This window comes from Ambystoma mexicanum, chromosome 11, assembly GCF_040938575.1.
Source record: "Ambystoma mexicanum isolate Mex_15411 chromosome 11, UKY_AmexF1_1, whole genome shotgun sequence".
Classification (NCBI taxonomy): Eukaryota; Metazoa; Chordata; class Amphibia; order Caudata; family Ambystomatidae; genus Ambystoma; species Ambystoma mexicanum.
The window spans coordinates 405393729-405411058 of NC_090934.1; the positions used below are offsets into that span (position 1 = coordinate 405393729).

The 17330-nt window shown below is 43.6% G+C and overlaps 1 protein-coding gene across 6 annotated transcripts in view; it reads left to right on the plus strand.

The window, feature by feature from the left end:
* LRP4 (LDL receptor related protein 4) overlaps nucleotides 1-17330 on the plus strand; it is a 565328-nt gene that overhangs the window by 316924 nt on the left and 231074 nt on the right. For all 6 annotated transcript variants that reach the window (XM_069623191.1, XM_069623193.1, XM_069623192.1 and 3 more), the window contains exon 26: nucleotides 14875-15037. In XM_069623191.1, the coding sequence (XP_069479292.1) occupies nucleotides 14875-15037 (163 nt within the window). The remainder of the gene's footprint in view (nucleotides 1-14874; nucleotides 15038-17330) is intronic.

The window sequence follows — 17330 nt, forward strand, 5'->3', positions numbered from 1 at the left end:
TATACAAGATAACACAAAATAATACTACAAGGACAGTGTACTTGTAAATGGTCAGGAGACCCCTGCCATTAGAGACACTGGGGCCAACATCACAGTGGTGGATGAAACCTTTTTCAAACAGGAGGATGTTGCTAAGGCACCCAAAGGTCCCACTAAACTTGCTGGAGGCCCTCTCCAGATGGTTCCAATACTACGAGCTCTTATCCAGTGCAACAATATGACTGTAAGAATACCTGTCAGTGTACAAAGTGATGTGCCTGGGAGAGTCCTGCTAGGGAATGACTTAAAAACTCTTGGAGTTGCGTCAAGCACCCCCAGCCCTCCAGTAAAAGGAAGCAGGAGCAGACTAGGAAGGCAAGATAGCTCACTTTAAATGATCCTCAGTGGGTTGTTACAGAGGAACTTATAACACCCAGTCCAGAGGAAAAGCCAACTTCTATTTCCAAGAAAGAGACAAAGGGGAAACCCAAGGTCTCATGAAACAAGAAAGATAGTACTCATGTGCATCAAACCAGGACATCCCAGAGAGGACAGTCCAAAGTCACACCAGTGACTACTCCACCAGCTGAGGCTGAGTGTGAGGTCCAACCAGAAGAGTTTGAATCAGCTACTGATGACACAGAGCTGGAAGAAGACCTTCCCCCTGTTGGAGATCTGGATCCTAAAGACCGTCCTGAGCTGTCTTTACTGGCAGAAGGTGGCCCCTGTAGGGCAGACTTCAGCAAAGGTCAAAGAAAGTGTCCTACTCTAGAAGGACTTTGCCAACAGGCAGCTTCCTAGCTGGAAGGGCAAGAACCACCAGGGAAGCACAGGTTGTACTGGGAGGATGGCCTCCTCTACTGTGAACCAATTGAGTCTACCCCAGGAAACTACAGAAGACTTGTAGTGCCCCAGGAGGTGAGACCTCAGTTCCTGCACTTAGCCCATGAGATTCCTTTGGTTGGTCACTTAAGTTTTAAGAAGACCAAGGAAAGGATTGATCTTTATTTCTACTGGCCTAAAATGGGGTCTGATGTAGATACATTCTGTAGAAGCTGTCACACTTGTCAGACATCTGGCAAGAGTGGAGCCAAGAATGTGGCATCTTTGGTGCCTCTCCCAGTGGTGGGAGTCCCTTTTGAGAGGGTAGGAATCAACATTGTTGGTCCCTTAGACCGTTCAACATCTTCAGGCAACCGATTTATATTGGTTGTTGTAGACCATGCTGGAAGCAAATGAGTGGGCACCACGGGAGTATGAGTCTGTTTAGTATCCTTAAAGGTCTCTAATGTGATGAATACTTTTTTATAAATATTGTTCAGTATACAGGAGCCGACTGAAAGAGGTTTGGAGACACCCAAGCCCAAAAACAGTAGAAGCAAAAGATTAGGTAAAATACCCAATCATACAGCCGCTCTCTGAAATCCCAATCTGGGTTTTATATTAGTTGAAATTTTACTAAATGCGGTTAGTGTGACCATTCCAGCTGATTCATGAAAAAATTCAGAAGTCGTGGTTTTATGGGGTTATCCAAATTAAAGGGGGATATCAAGAGTGAAAATTAAGAGGGAAAGAGCTGTTCATAGAACACAGGTCAAGAAATAATGTTGCACAGTTATTCATGTGTGCCCAAATATAATTAAACAATAAACAAACCCTAGACCATGCTGGAAGCAAATGAGTGGGCACCACGGGAGTATGAGTCTGTTTAGTATCCTTAAAGGTCTCTGTGATGAATACTTTTTTATAAATATGGTTCAGTGTACAGGAGCCGACTGAAAGAGGTTTGGAGACACCCAAGCCCAAAAACAGTAGAAGCAAAAGATTAGGTAAAATACCCAATCATACAGCCGCTCTCTGAAATCCCAATCTGGGTTTTATATTAGTTGAAATTTTACTAAATGCGGTTAGTGTGACCATTCCAGCTGATTCATGAAAAAATTCAGAAGTCGTGGTTTTCAAGGTCGGTTTTATCCATCAAACCAAAGTTTTTTAGTAAAGAAGTCACGAATAATCGCTAATATCGTTCTTAGTGAGGAAGGATTTGCCACAAGTCACTCTATCTGTAGACTTATATTGTGCCAATGCATTTCGGAATAAAACAATTCCTTCATCAGGGCAAGTCTATTCCATTTAAACATAACATAACATATGCATAAAATTGTGCCAGCCATATCATGGATAGAGTCCATATATAATCAATCCCATTTTAAAAAAAGAGGCATGTGTGTGTGAACATGAACATGAACAGTCATCATCCACATGGTTAAATAAAATGATTAAATAAAATAACCCAAATGGTTAAAAATGTGAAAGATTGCACATACCCAGAAGTATCGTATGCAGAATCAGAAGGCAGGAAACAATGGAAAATAAAGAAAATGCAGAAAACAGATCAGTACCACGGTTAGTAATGGTGTCATGTAACTGATTTAGGAGGGAAAATGGTCCATTACCTTATGTAGGTGAATGGTGGCGTTTTCTAAGCTTCAAAAAGCAGACAGCAGCACCAAGCTCGGTGAGCAGTGGCTGCAAACAAAAAAGTATGTATAAGGAGCCTTTCAGAGCATATGCTGATGCATCGAGTAGTGACAAGCATGGAAGTTGCCTTACCGCTTGAAGGATACGGTGCAGAGCTGTTCTCTCCGTGTCTGCCGAAAGCAGACTGTCCTTGTTGCATCGGCACGTTGCCGAGCAACCTGATTTTATGTGACACGTGATCGCGGCTCCTCGCTGAAGAGCGCGAGCCACGATCATTGTCTGCAAGCACGCCCATCGGCATGAAAATCTTGAAAGCAAATAATTATGGGATATCCTGGGCATATTCTGGAAAAAGTCATCACCAAAAATGAAAAAAAGGAAAAAATGCGAAACTCATGAACATGGAAAAAATACTAAAATACCAAAAAAGTTACCAGACAGGCTAACAAATGGGGTTATCCAAATTAAAGGGGGATATCAAGAGTGAAAATTAAGAGGGAAAGAGCTGTTCATAGAACACAGGTCAATAAATAATGTTGCACAGTTATTTATGTGTGCCCAAATATAATTACACAATAAACAAACCCTTAAAGCCAAAACTCGTGGCTATATTTTGCAATATATATGTGTCCCTTAATGCCGCTAGTGGTGTCGTCTTGAAAGGCGGCACCTTGGGCCCTGGATGGGACTCCAGGAAGCGCAGCATGTGGGTCACTATATCAAAATCATTTACATATGTATGTGAGATGTTATATCCATTCTGAGTGACCATCAGCATTCAGGTCATGTGTATAGTGGTGCCATCTGCACCTAGGTGCTGATCCAAACAAGAGATTGCGACATGCACTTAGAAAAAACAGAAGATTACAACATACAATTAGAGAAAACAGTTAGAGGAAACAGTGAAAGTTAATATCCTCATTTAGTCCATTAGGTACCAAACTGCCAAGTTTATTAATCCAATACGTGTCTCTACGATTCAAACGTTGGCATACATCCTCATGAGGACTATTCTTAGTTAGTTCTTCCAAAATCACAAATCTTATCTGTGACACGTTGTGTCCATTTGCCATCCAATGACGTGCCACGGCAGAGTTAGTGTTCGCATTACGAATACAGGACCGGTGTTCACCCCACCTCAACTTGGCTGTTCGTGTTGACTGTCCAACATAGAATTTCCCACATGGGCATTTAATACCATAGATGACATTACTACTGTCACAAGTGCCAAAAGGTTTAAGCATAATTTTCTGTCCTGTTCTAGGATGGTTAATGATGTTCCCTTTGATAACAAAGTTGCAGTTGACACAATGAAGACAAGGATAGGTTCCAGTTCGCTGTGTCATAAGTTCTTTAGTTTTGGGTTTCGTTTGCACCAGTTCATCTCTGAGGTTCCTACTGCGTTGGTAAGCAAAGACAGGTTTCTCACTGAATAGATCTTGTAATCGGATGTCATTCTTAAAGATCTCCCAGTGCTTCATGATGGTTCTTTTGATTTGGTTACTTTGCGTGGAAAACTTGGACACATATACCGGTGACTTAAGTTCTCTCTTGTCCTTGGGATTCTGTCCTGACAATAGAGTCTCTCGTGACAAAGCATCAACCTTGTCGGATGCTAGATCCAATTCATCTTGCTTATATCCACGGGCCAGAAATTTTCCTTTCATCTCCAACTGTTGCATTCTATAGTCTTTGGGGTCACTCACTATCTTCTTGACCCTTAGTAGTTGACTGTATGGCAGGTTCTTAAGTAGGCTCGGCTGGTGGAAGCTGAGACGGTGCAGGAGATTATTGCGATCCGTCATCTTTCGAAACAGTGAGGTACTGTAGTTGGTCAGTTGCTTCCTAACTTGGACATCCAGGAATGTTATAGTATAATTCGAGAGCTCCCTAGTGAACTGTATCCTTTGGTCAATGTTGTTAAGATATTCAAAAAATGTCTCAAAGGACTCTCTGGTCCCCTTCCAAACCCCAAAGGTGTCATCTATGTATCTCGTCCATATCCGGATATCCTTATTCCATTCATGTTTGTCCAGTACATAATCTGTCTCGAACTTATGCATGAAGCTGTTGGCATATGAGGGTGCCATGGTGGCCCCCATTGATGTTCCTGCAGTCTGTAGAAAAAATTGATTGCCATACTGAAAATAGGAATTCTCTGCAATAAACTGTAATAGTGCCAATATGAATTCTTCCTGGGCACGGATCTCTGGTGCTTTTAGTAAAAGCCACTCTACCGCTTCTATTCCTAAATCGTGGGGTATAGAGGTGTACAAGCTTTTAACATCTATAGTGAACATCCAATCTTCTGGCAGAGGTGTCAAGGAGTTGAGTTTCTGTAGGAAATGGGTAGTATCCCTAGTATAGGTACTAGTTTCTTGTATTAGCGGCTGTAGGAAGAAGTCAATGTAGATGCCTAGAGGTTGGTTAATACTTTCTATGCCTGCAACAATTGGTCTACCTGGTGGTTTAGTGGCATCTTTATGGATCTTCGGTAACTAAAAGTACCAGAGATCCGTGCCCAGAAAGAATTCATATTGGCACTATTACAGTTTATTGCAGAGAATTCCTATTTACAGTATGGCAATCATTTTTTTCTACAGACTGCAGGAACATCAATGGGGGCCACCATGGCACACTCATATGCCAACAGCTTCATTCATAAGTTCGAGAGAGATTATGTACTGGACAAACATGAATGGAATAAGGATATTCGGATATGGACGAGATACATAGATGACATCTTTGGGGTTTGGAAGGGGACCAGAGAGTCCTTCGAGACATTTTTTGAATATCTTAACAACATTGACCAAAGGATACAGTTCACTAGGGAGCTCTCGAATGATACTATAACTTTCCTGGATGTCCAAGTTAGGAAGCAACTGACCAACTACAGTACCTCACTGTTTCGAAAGATGACGGATCGCAATAATCTCCTGCACCGTCTCAGCTTCCACCAGCCGAGCCTACTTAAGAACCTGCCATACAGTCAACTACTAAGGGTCAAGAAGATAGTGAGTGACCCCGAAGACTATAGAATGCAACAGATGGAGATGAAAGGAAAATTTCTGGCCCATGGATTATAAGCAAGATGAATTGGATCTAGCATCCGACAAGGTTGATGCTTTGTCACGAGAGACTCTATTGTCAGGACAGAATCCCAAGGACAAGAGAGAACTTAAGTCACCGGTATATGTGTCCAAGTTTTCCACGCAAAGTAACAAAATCAAAAGAACCATCATGAAGCACTGGGAGATCTTCAAGAATGACATCCGAGTACAAGATCTATTCAGTGAGAAACCTGTCTTTGCTTACCAACGCAGTAGGAACCTCAGAGATGAACTGGTGCAAACGAAACCCACAACTAAAGAACTTATGACACAGCGAACTGGAACCTATCCTTGTCTTCATTGTGTCAACTGCAACTTTGTTATCAAAGGGAACATCATTAACCATCCTAGAACAGGACAGAAAATTATGCTTAAAACTTTTGGCACTTGTGACAGTAGTAATGTCATCTATGGTATTAAATGCCCATGTGGGAAATTCTATGTTGGACAGTCAATACGAACAGCCAAGTTGAGGTGGGGTGAACACCGGTCCTGTATTCGTAATGCGAACACTAACTCTGCCGTGGCACGTCATTGGATGGCCAATGGACATAACGTGTCACATTAGATTTGTGATTTTGGAAGTGCTAACTAAGAATAGTCCTCATGAGGATGTATGCCAATGTTTGAATCGTAGAGAAACGTATTGGATTGATAAACTTGGCAGTTTGGTACCTAATGGACTAAATGAGGAGATTAACTTTCACTGTTTCCTCTAATTATATGTTGTAATCTTCTGTTTTTTTCTAAGTGCATGTCGCAATCTCTTGTTTGGATCAGCACCTAGGTGCAGATGGCACCAATATACACATGACCTGAATGTTGATGGTCACTCAGAATGGATATAACTTCTCACATACATATGTAAATGATTTTGATATAGTGACCCACATACTGCGCTTCCTGGAGTCCCATCCAGGGCCCAAGGTGCCGCCTTTCAAGACGACACCACTAGCGGCATTAAGGGACACGTATATATTGCAAAATATAGCCACGAGTTTTGGCTTTAAGGGTTTGTTTATTGTGTAATTATATTTGGGCACACATGAATAACTGTGCAACATTATTTCTTGACCTGTGTTCTATGAACAGCTCTTTCCCTCTTAATTTTCACTCTCGATATCCCCCTTTAATTTGGATATCCCCATTTATTAGCCCGTCAGGTAACTTTTTTGGTATTTTAATATTTTTTCCATGTTCATGAGTTTCGCATTTTTTCCTTTTTTTCTTTTTTTCATTTTTGGTGATGACTTTTTCCAGAATATGCACAGGATATCCCATAATTATTTGCTTTCAAGATTTTCATGCCGATGGGCGTGCTTGCAGACACTGATCGTGGCTCGCGCTCTTCAGCGAGGAGCCGCGATCACGTGTCACATAAAATCAGGTTGCTCGGCAACGCGCCGATGCAACAAGGACAGTCTGCTTTCGGCAGACACGGAGAGAACAGCTCTGCACCGTATTCTTCAAGCGGTAAGGCAACTTCCACGCTTGTCACTACTCGATGCATCAGCATATGCTCTGAAAGGCTCCTTATACATATTTTTTTGTTTGCAGCCACTGCTCACCGAGCTTGGTGCTGCTGTCTGCTTTTTGAAGCTTAGAAAACGCCACCATTCACCTACATAAGGTAATGGACCATTTTCCCTCCTAAATCAGTTACATGACACCATTACTAACCGTGGTACTGATCTGTTTTCTGCATTTTCTTTATTTGCCATTGTTTCCTGCCTTCTGATTCTGCATAGGATACTTCTGGGTATGTGCAATCTTTCACATTTTTAACCATTTGGGTTATTTTATTTAATCATTTTATTTAACCATGTGGATGATGACTGTTCATGTTCATGTTCACACACACATGCCTTGAAAATGGGATTGATTATATATGGACCCTATCCATGATATGGCTGGCACAATTTTATGCAGATGTTATGTTATGTTTAACTGGATTAGACTTGCCCTGATGAAGAAATTGTTTTATTCCGAAATGCATTGGCACAATATAAGTCTACAGATAGAGTGACTTGTGACAAATCCTTCCTCATGAAGAACGATATTAGTGATTATTCGTGACTTCTTGACTAAAAAACTTTGGTTTGATGGATAAAACCGACCTTGAAAACCACAACGACTTCTGAATTTTTTCATAAATCAGCTGGAATGGTCACACTAACCGCATTTAGTAAAATTTCAACTAATATAAAACCCAGATTGGGATTTCAGAGAGCGGCTGTATGATTGGGTATTTTACCTAATCTTTTGCTTCTGTTGTAGACCATGCTACCAAGTATCCTGAAGCCATACCTATGAGGACTGTTACTGATCAGGCAGTGGCCCTACTTAGTATTTTCACCAGAGTAGGTTTTCCTTAGGAGGTTATCTCTAACAGGGGATCAAACTTTATGTCCCACTACATGCAAGCCATGTGGAAAAACTGTGGAGTGACCTACCCGTTCTCAACAGCCTACCATCCACAAACCAATAGGTTGGTGTCATGATTCCTGCCCCTCATGTCCCCAGCCCTCCAAGATGTCAGGCTGGAGCCAGGCCACGATCACCTACATGGCCCGCAAGGGCCTCTCCATCCCTCCAAAGACCCACTTGGAGTCAGACTTGGCACTTGTGGCACCAGACTCACTCACTACCATAGGATAAGATTGGGGATTGGACTTGTAGTGCTTTGATGGGGACAAGATGGATGCCCCCACATATTTCGGTTCCCAGAACTGCATGTGCAGTCTAGTCTTTTGGGTGTGGTTCAGCCCAGAGACACCTGGGATACCCAGAGACTATTTAAGCCATGCCCAGGCTGAGAAACATGCTTTGTGTTTTCTGCACCTGCAGCGTGACACTCGCCGTGTTCGGATCGGTCTCCAGTAGGCCTGCATCTTTCTTCTGCACTCAGCTCCTGCAAAAACAAGAACACCGTTAGGAACAGCCTTACCTTGCAGGCGCTTCTGCCCATCATTCATTGCTTCTTCTGTTCTGCGGGCATCTTCGGCGGTGTCATTCCCTTCCCGGCACGCCTCTTCCTAAGGAAAAAGGAAAAGAACAGAAAAAAGGCATTAGTAAGCATTCATCAAATCTTTGCTTATTTTTAAAGACTGTACGAGCTTTAAACGCTTACCTGAATCCCAGCCGCTCTTTTGCTGAACTCTGTCTCCGGAACATCTCATCCATCTGCAAGAGGGAAAAGACACTCCAGGTTAGCGTGGAAACATCTAGAGGCGCCGCATACCGCGCTTACTCACTGCATTTCTTCTTCATAACCGGCATCCACGCTGAAAACGTCGCAGCACTAAAAGACACAGAAAAAGAACTCATTTCAATACAAATACGAAAGGGTCGAATCGCGCATAGCGCTCTGACTCACTTTCAGCGCTACTCCTCTCAGCAGCCCCTCGCCATCCCCGGACGCCGGCCATCATCTAAGGAAGGAAAGGAACGAAGTTAGAGAACTGTTCAAAAGACTCATTATATTTACCTGTTGGACTCTTGCCAGTAAAGTAACTAGGCAGCAACGAGCCTGCATCAATCAACGCGCCCCTGCGCTGAAAGCAGGACGGAGAGCACACTTTCCAAGAAAACAAGGTTAGCTGTGGATCAAAGGGAAGGGTTGGATCCCGGGGAAGAAGGGGTTCAAGCACACAGAGACAATAGGGAGTTAAACTCTACCAATCCTGTGTTTCAGGCCCATTCTCCAGTCGAGTAGACTCCAGGGAAGGGTTTAAGGTCGTAAGAGGTCAGGTTTCAGACAAACTGTCCTAAAATGGAAAAATTATTTCTCCAAATTGCCCTCCCACCCGCTCTACATTAGGGGTCATGCTACACCCAACTCCTTAGTCGTTACGACCACTCGGAAAAGGGCAGAGGTGTTAAGAAGAATTCTCATTTCTGTGCTAATTCCCTTCAACCTTAGAGACACCCTGCTCTTTTGCTGGACTTTAGGACTTTTTAATTTAAACCCTAGCGTGAGTGAGACCTTTTTCTCACTCTCATTTGTTTTGACCTGATTTGGATTAGGTGTTTCCTCTGTTTTTGGAGTCTGGCAATCTCCATAGGCATCTACTTTTGTATGGTGACACACCCTTCAGTGCAGTGTCACAGAGAAATCCTTTGGATTTCTCATAAGGTTTAAATACATTTTCTTGTGTGAACTACCGTTCCCAAGAATAGTAAAGTGAAATTGACTTTACTTACGTTTTCTCTTTGTAGGTCCAGCACACACCATCGTATGAGGAGTGCTGGGGGGTTACTTAGTAGCCCCTTATCCTACATTCTCATGTAACATTTTTATCTTACCCTCACTACTTTAAATGGCTGGTGGCAGTGGTTTAATTTTCTTACCATTGTGCTTTTCTACTTCAGGCGGAATCCTCAGCTGCAGTATAGCACCCATGGGTGACCATTTTTGTCAAAATGGCCCGGTCTTCTTTTTTTTGCCATTTTCTGTTTGTGAGGTCTTTCTTGGGTTTTACTCTGTGCGTGGAGGCCGTGTTGAGCCCTTTGTTTGTTTGGCCTTTGGCGGCTTCAGCCCGGAAGCCCGCCTCTGGCTCCCGGTGTGTCTGGAAAGGCAGGATGTGAGGGAGGTTCCCGAAACTCCCAAGTCCTTTGTCTCTAGGAATTCCTGAATGCAACCAGTCCTGATTGGCTGCTGTCCTTTCAGGACAGCCACCCTGCTGTGTGATTGACAGCCTAGGCTGTGCATGAATGGGAGAAACCTGCTTAAAAGGTGAGGGTTTTGGGACTAGAGGCAGAGTCGACCACTGGAAGAAAAACCCTACAAAGAAACCGTGAACAAAGCTGATCTGAAAAGAGTTTGTAGCTGCCTCCGAACTGCTGTGCAGGAGTCCTCCAGACGTCCTCCCTCTTGTCCCCATGACTGAGGCTCAGGTACAAGGGTTTGCATCGCTGCACCAGGACATAATCCAGCTGGACCACTCTTCTTCAAACCAGAGGTACTGTTTAGACTTGGGGTACTTAACTCAGTGGCCCTCATTACGACCCTGGCGGATTTTTTCCGCCATCGACGGACTTTCCGGCCATGGCGTAAAGTCCGTTTACGCCATGGCGGATGGTGGACTTACCGCCCCATTCCGAGGTCGGCGGGGCGGTAAGTCCCCATTGACCCATTTACCCTTCCCCATTCCCATTTCGGCCCCATAGGGTATAATGGGAGTGGGGAAGGAGTTAATTACGCCACCGTAAATTACGGTGGCGTAATTAACACCAAGGTCCCATAGCGCCATGGATTTCTCCGCCCGCAAAAAGCGGGCGGAAAAATGACCATGGCGCTTTGGGAACTCGTAGTTGGCGGTAAGGGGTCGGCGCAGCTAACGCTGGCGTAGACCCCTTACCGCCAGGGTCCTAATGAGGCCCAGTGTCTTTGAGCTGTGCTTTTCTCAGTTGAGGCTTGCAGTGGCTTACATTTAGAGTTTACTCCAACTCTGCTTTTCACAAGCTTAACAGCTTGTGACCCTTCAAGTGTTTTTTCTGCCAACTCTCTAACTTTGTGAAAGACTTTGATTATCTAAGAAGTGCCTCAGCTCCGTAGACTGTGCTCCAATTGACTTTGGCTGTCCTGGCTCCCTGCAGACTCTTCTAGTCCATTGACTTTTATATTTCTGTCCCTCATAGGTAGTAACTTGTTTTAGACTGTTATTGCCTGGAAAGGCTTGTCTAGACTTCATTGGAAGATTTAAGTATACTCGCATGCCCTGAGAACCTGTTTAACCTTTTCCTTCCTTTAGCCTTTCCTTTCTGCAACCTCAGAATCTGCAAAGTAGAACTAGTGATCTATAAATGCCATTACTGTCCTTGTGAATGAAGTCGCCTCATGGTGTAGGAAGTGTGTAAGAAGAATATCCAAAGAGTATCTAATAACTTGTTTGATTCTGAAAAGTATTTTGAAGTATATTTGTTTGTACCTACCTTGCCCTTTTTAAAGAATGTGTATTTAAAAATGGATGTTAAATAATACATAACTATTTATAACTGAAAACCTTGGCTGTAAGCGTTACTTGGATACTTGTATTTGCGCATTTCATTGCTACAGCTCTACTGCTCACATTTACCCCTCTTGAGGTAGGCCTGGCTGCTCAGTCACACTACCAACTTGTGTAGTACAGACCTATACCAAAAGGTGTATTACCTAATACCAAGCAGATAAGTGTTGTGTAGTCTCACACAGTGTTACTACATCAATTCTTACCTAACACTAGGATGCACTGTTTTTGAGATATTTGCAACGCCGCACTGCACCACATCAGAGTAAGGCAACAGGTGGGGAGAGTGCACAGAATGTCCCAGTATGCTGCAGCTGGCCTCCCCTCCACGTCTGCTCCAGGGTATGTAAGCCAACCACTTGTGCCCATTCTCAGTGCAGAGTGCAAAGCACATCAAATGATAAGCGACTCGGTACAGGGATCTACAGGATCATAGATTTTCAACAAGTAATGATATTGTTACCATGTCTGTCTACTAGCTACATGACATTTGCTCACCCGCCCCTTTCCCTGGATTTCATCACCTCAACGCATCACACGGTTGCCTGAAATCGGCGAAACATTCAATGTGGCCGTAGAAATACAGGACAAAACTAATTTTAAGCATGTTTACACGAGAAACAAAGTCCTTGAAAACCAAGTTTCAAATCCTCTAGGGCTGGAGAGACTAGTTTCCCGTTAATGGCACCCAAAATCTGGAACACCCTCCCCCAAATCATTAGGATTGAGCCATCCCATCAGAACTTCAAAAAGACATTAAAAACGTGGCTTTTCAATAAATATTAACACCAAGAAATGAAACCTTGAATAGCCTATCAAATGTAATTCCTGTCTGTATTTTGTTACTTTACCTGCATTCTAACAAATGGATTTATTGCCCAACCTGCTCTGCAACAAGTGATTCAATGACTTAAGGTTAAAGTATATATGATGATTAAGTAATCTTAATGTTTAATTTGTAATTCTTAATTTGTAACCTTCCCCTCTATGGAACCAGAGTTGAAGCCTACTGTAACCTACGCTGTGATACCCTCTGGTTTGGGCTTATCATAAATGTAAAAATAAAATAATAAAAAAATAAGGCCCTATCATGCACAGTTTCTGAGATATTTGCACCGCAACACACAGCACCGCGCCAGGGTTATGCGACAGGTGGGGAGAGCACACAGTAGGTCACAGTATGCTGCCGCACGTAAACTCTCGCCTCCCCTCCACGCCTGGTCCGAGGTTTGCAAGCCAGCCACACGCACCCATTTTCAGTACAATTTACTTCAGAGTGCAAAGCACATCAAGCGATGAGCGACACAGAACAGTGACCTATAGAATCATTGATTTTCAAAAATGAATGAGTGTTATTCTGTCTGTCTACAGAGTACTGGTACTTTTTGCTAGTATGTGTAAAAGTATTAGTTGTACTTAACCTAGGTTTTTATTGCTTAGAGTCTATTCAGAGGCCTAATAAACAATTGTATATTTGTGTACATCTTCTATCTAACTGGAATGATTGGAGTGTTCTCTTTGTGCCTCATTGTAGCCCTAGACCACTCGCACACCATCCTGAGTCTAAGCCTGCCTGCTCTGCTACCCTACCTTGATTGAGTTTGACTAGACATCATTTCTTTTCCCTGTTCACTGTAAAAGGTTGGCATCATAGATTCCACTGTAGATCACCCTCTACTTCTTAACTCTCTCTCTTCCTTTGGCCTCAAAGACTCCGTCCTTAACTGGTTTACTTCCTATCTTTCCAATCGTACCTTTGCTGTTTCCTGGGGAGGTACCACAAGGTGCTCGGCCCTTTTCTCTTCTCACTCTACACTTCTCTCTTAGCTCCTATCATTTCTTCCTTTGGTATCTCTCATCACTTATACGCTGATGACACCCAGCTATTCCTCTCTTTCTCTTCCTTTACCCCTGACATCCATCTCAAGCTCTCTTCCTGCCTCTCTGCTATTAAATCCTGGATGTCCTCTCACTTTCTTACTCTACTTACTGACAAAACCGAAGTCTTATTCTTTCCCGCTAACATCCTCTCTCCCGCCTCCCCACCACCCTCCATCCTCTTTCCTCCTTCCCAACTATCCATCTCCCCCGATGCCTGCAATCTCGGCCTGCACTTAGACTCTAACCTCTCCTTCACTCACCACATCTCTCTTACCTCTGGTGCCTGTCGCTTCCATCATTATAACATCTGCAAAATCCAACCCTTCCTCACCTTTCACCACACTAAACTCCTAATTTCCTCTCTGATCTTTTCTAGACTTTTCTATTGCTCTGCTCTCCTTTTCGGTCTCCCTTCCTCACATCTAACCCCCAATCCATCTACCACTCTGCCATCCGTTCTCTCTGCCTTCTCTCTCCTCGCGATTCCATCTCCTCTTCACTCACCTCACTGGGATGGCTCTCCTTTCATTCCCAACTTAGATTCAACTTCCTCTGTCTTGTTTTTAAATCTCTCTATGGTCTCGCTCTAGCCTCCCTTTCCTCTCTCCTCTTTCTACTCTCCCTCTCACCCACTTCGCTCTGCTGATCATTTCCTACTCTCTGTTCCACCTGCACCCTGCGCTCCATCCCGCTTCCACTCCTTCCAACTTCTTGCTCCTTTTCACTGGAACTGTCACCCTACCCCTATCTGCTCCACCACCTCTTACTCCTCCTTCCGCTCCTCTTTAAAATCCTACCTTCTTCAAACTCCATCCTGACCCCTCTCTGCTGCTCCCCTCTCACAACTACCCTACTGCACAAGTTCACTCATTCTTATGTAAATTGTACTTTATATAGTTATTGGTTATTTGATTCATGTCTCGTTATGTAATGCTTGTAATGTATTCACTGTTGCTCATGTAAAGTGCTTTGGCTTAAAGCGCTATGTAAAAAATGTAATAAATACAAATGATTGATTTGGAAAATCCACCTGAACAGGTGCTAAGAGCAGCTTTGTGACCTTGAGCAGCCAGAGACCACCTCTGATTTTTACTTACTCTCCTTTCAAATTCACAATCCCACATTGGGAAATTCTTAATAATTCAAAGAACAAGTACACGGGCCGTAATGTCCTGTACGCCTAAATGCATACCTGGATTCAGGGTGTAGGTCAGTGCAGGGAGAGGCCAATTACTGGAGGGTATTAAGATGGCCATGGACCAAAGTTGTGGTGGTATTGGGTGTGGTAGCTGACTATTTTGTGGGAAAATGTGTGTCTGTAGTAACGATCTAGATTGGGACATATCCAGACTCTACAGAGGGAGGAGAGCTCAACTGATTGACCCTCTAATGTGTAACTTCTGTCCTTTTTTCAGGTACATGTATTGGTCAGACTGGGGCGAGAATGCAAAGCTGGAGCGCTCTGCAATGGATGGATCTGACCGTGAGGTTCTGATCAGTAGTAACCTGGGCTGGCCGAACGGCTTGGCTGTGGACAAAGCAGGCTCCCAGCTGCTCTGGGCTGATGCTCACACGGAGGTAGGACAATTCGATGAAAGCTGGTTTTCCCATTGCTTGTGTAGTAATCCCTTCTTGCATGCAGAAAGACACACTCCTCCCAGTGAATGTGGATGGACCAGTATTCTTTAATTTCATTAGACCTTGAGGAACTTTTCTTGTGAAGATATCTTCTGTTTGTACCTGCGTGACTTATGTTGTTTGTTCTTTGTGATTATCGTACTTTCTTTATATATTTGTAGTTCTTCCTATATTAGCCAATTGTTTGTCGCAGGAACCCGACGCTTGGAGCAGGAGCACTTGAATTTTGAGGTGAGATTGAACCCAGGAATTGCCTGACAAGATATAAAAAATTGTACCGTTTAAGGGGAAACCACAACATCATACAAAGGCCCGGATTTGAGAAAGGCGCAGCATATACGCCGAAACACGTGTCCGCGGATTTGAGATCCGCAAGGGGCTAAGAAACAGAATAAACTGAACAAATTAAAATTGTACTTGAGCTGCAACGGCTGTTTCAATTTTGTTACTTATCTATCTTGGCGCAGAAGGGTGCGGGCACAAGCATACTTCCCGTATTCTTTAATTTCATAGCATCCCAAAAATAGCTCAATCAAAATAGTGATAGTTGCAACAGTGTGTTTGAGAAAAGCACATACAACCTAGCGACTGCGCGTGACACTGCAACCCAACAGTTCATCATGCTTTTGTTTACATTAACAATGTGAGCGTGTTAGCAGGGGTTTTCTATGCCATCACTGGAATGGGATTTGATTTTGGAAGACCAACCTATAATGGACCAGTCTGGTTTCAACCAAGTTTTATCAAGTTCTCACCGGTAGACATGACTGAGCAGTAAGGCTTCAACTCTTGGGAGGGCTAGATACTGGTATGTGGTAGAGATCACTCACAAGGGAGACCAAGTGAAGGAGTACTGTTAGTGCAGAATTTAATTCTAAAGCCAGTGGGCAAGCGACTGCGTCTTTGGTGTTTGTGTTTTTTGGGCTAAACTCATTGGTTGGCCGCCAAAACCTTTGTCTATGTAACTGTGATGCAATTGATGGACGGGCAGTCCCTGAGGGAATGCATTATCAGAAGGGTACCTTTGCCCCCTCCTACTCCCATGCTGTTGGGCGCTTTACAAGGATCCTTCTTTACTTCCTACTGTCCTCGTAGCTTGCTGATTCTTTGAGGGATGTCTTGCTGGTCTGCATTGCTGTCTTCCTGGCAAGTCCTTCAGGCCGAAGTGGCTTAATGTTGGGAGTCTTCCTAGCACTGAAACCAAGTATCTTGTTGTTTTCGTTCCTCAGCTCTGTCATGGGTCTCCTTCTACCATTTCTCACATCGTGGCCGTTTCTTTCTGGATGGCTGACCCTGTGATTACTTGGAACCTTGGTTAGGTTCTTTGCGTCTGTCCACATGTTTCTGGACTCCGAGCCTTCTGCCTTGTGGGTTATCCTCCCAGCTGTCTTATTTGTTGCTTGTTTGATCATCTGGATCCTTGCTGGGTCGTAGGTTTGTCCCATCTACCTGAAGTCCCCAACCTCGGTGTTAGGGAGAATTCTCAGAAATGTGCTAATTCCGTTCTACCTTAGAGACCCCAGCTCTTTTGCTGGACTTTAGGACTTTTTATTTTTATCCTGGAGGGAGTGAGACCTTTTTCCCCACTCTCATGTATTTTTCTGTGATTTGAACACTGTGTTTCTTTTGGTTTTGGAGTCTGACAAACTCCATAGGCATCATCTTTTTGCATTGTTTCACACAGCACCTTCAGTGCAGTGTCACATAGACATCCTTTTGGATTTCTGCTAAGGTTTAAATACCTTCTCTTGGAAAACTACTATTTCCAAGAGCAGTGAAGTGAAATTGACTTCATACTTTTAACTCTTTATAGACCCAGCACACACTATCTTACAATAGGGTGCTGGAGGGGTTACATCATTTTCTGATTTGTCTATCTTCTCATGTAACATTTTTATGTTACCCTTTCTACAATTAATGGCTGATGGCAGTGAGTTTCTTTTTCCTACCATTGAGTGTTTCTACCACCAGCTGCAATTGCAGCTGCAATGAAGCACCCATGGGTGCCCATTTTGTCAAGATAGCCGGTCTTCTTTTTTCACCATTTCTTGTTGGAAAGGTCCTTCTTGAGATCCTTCTTGAGATTTACTCTGTGTGCCAAACCAGGTTTGGTCCCTTTGTTCTTTTGTCTTTGGGAGGATTCACTGGTGAGGCCCGCCTCTGGCTCCAGCGTGTCTGGCAGGGCAGGAAGTGAGGGAGGTGCCCGAAACTCCCTGTGCTTAGTCTCCTTGGT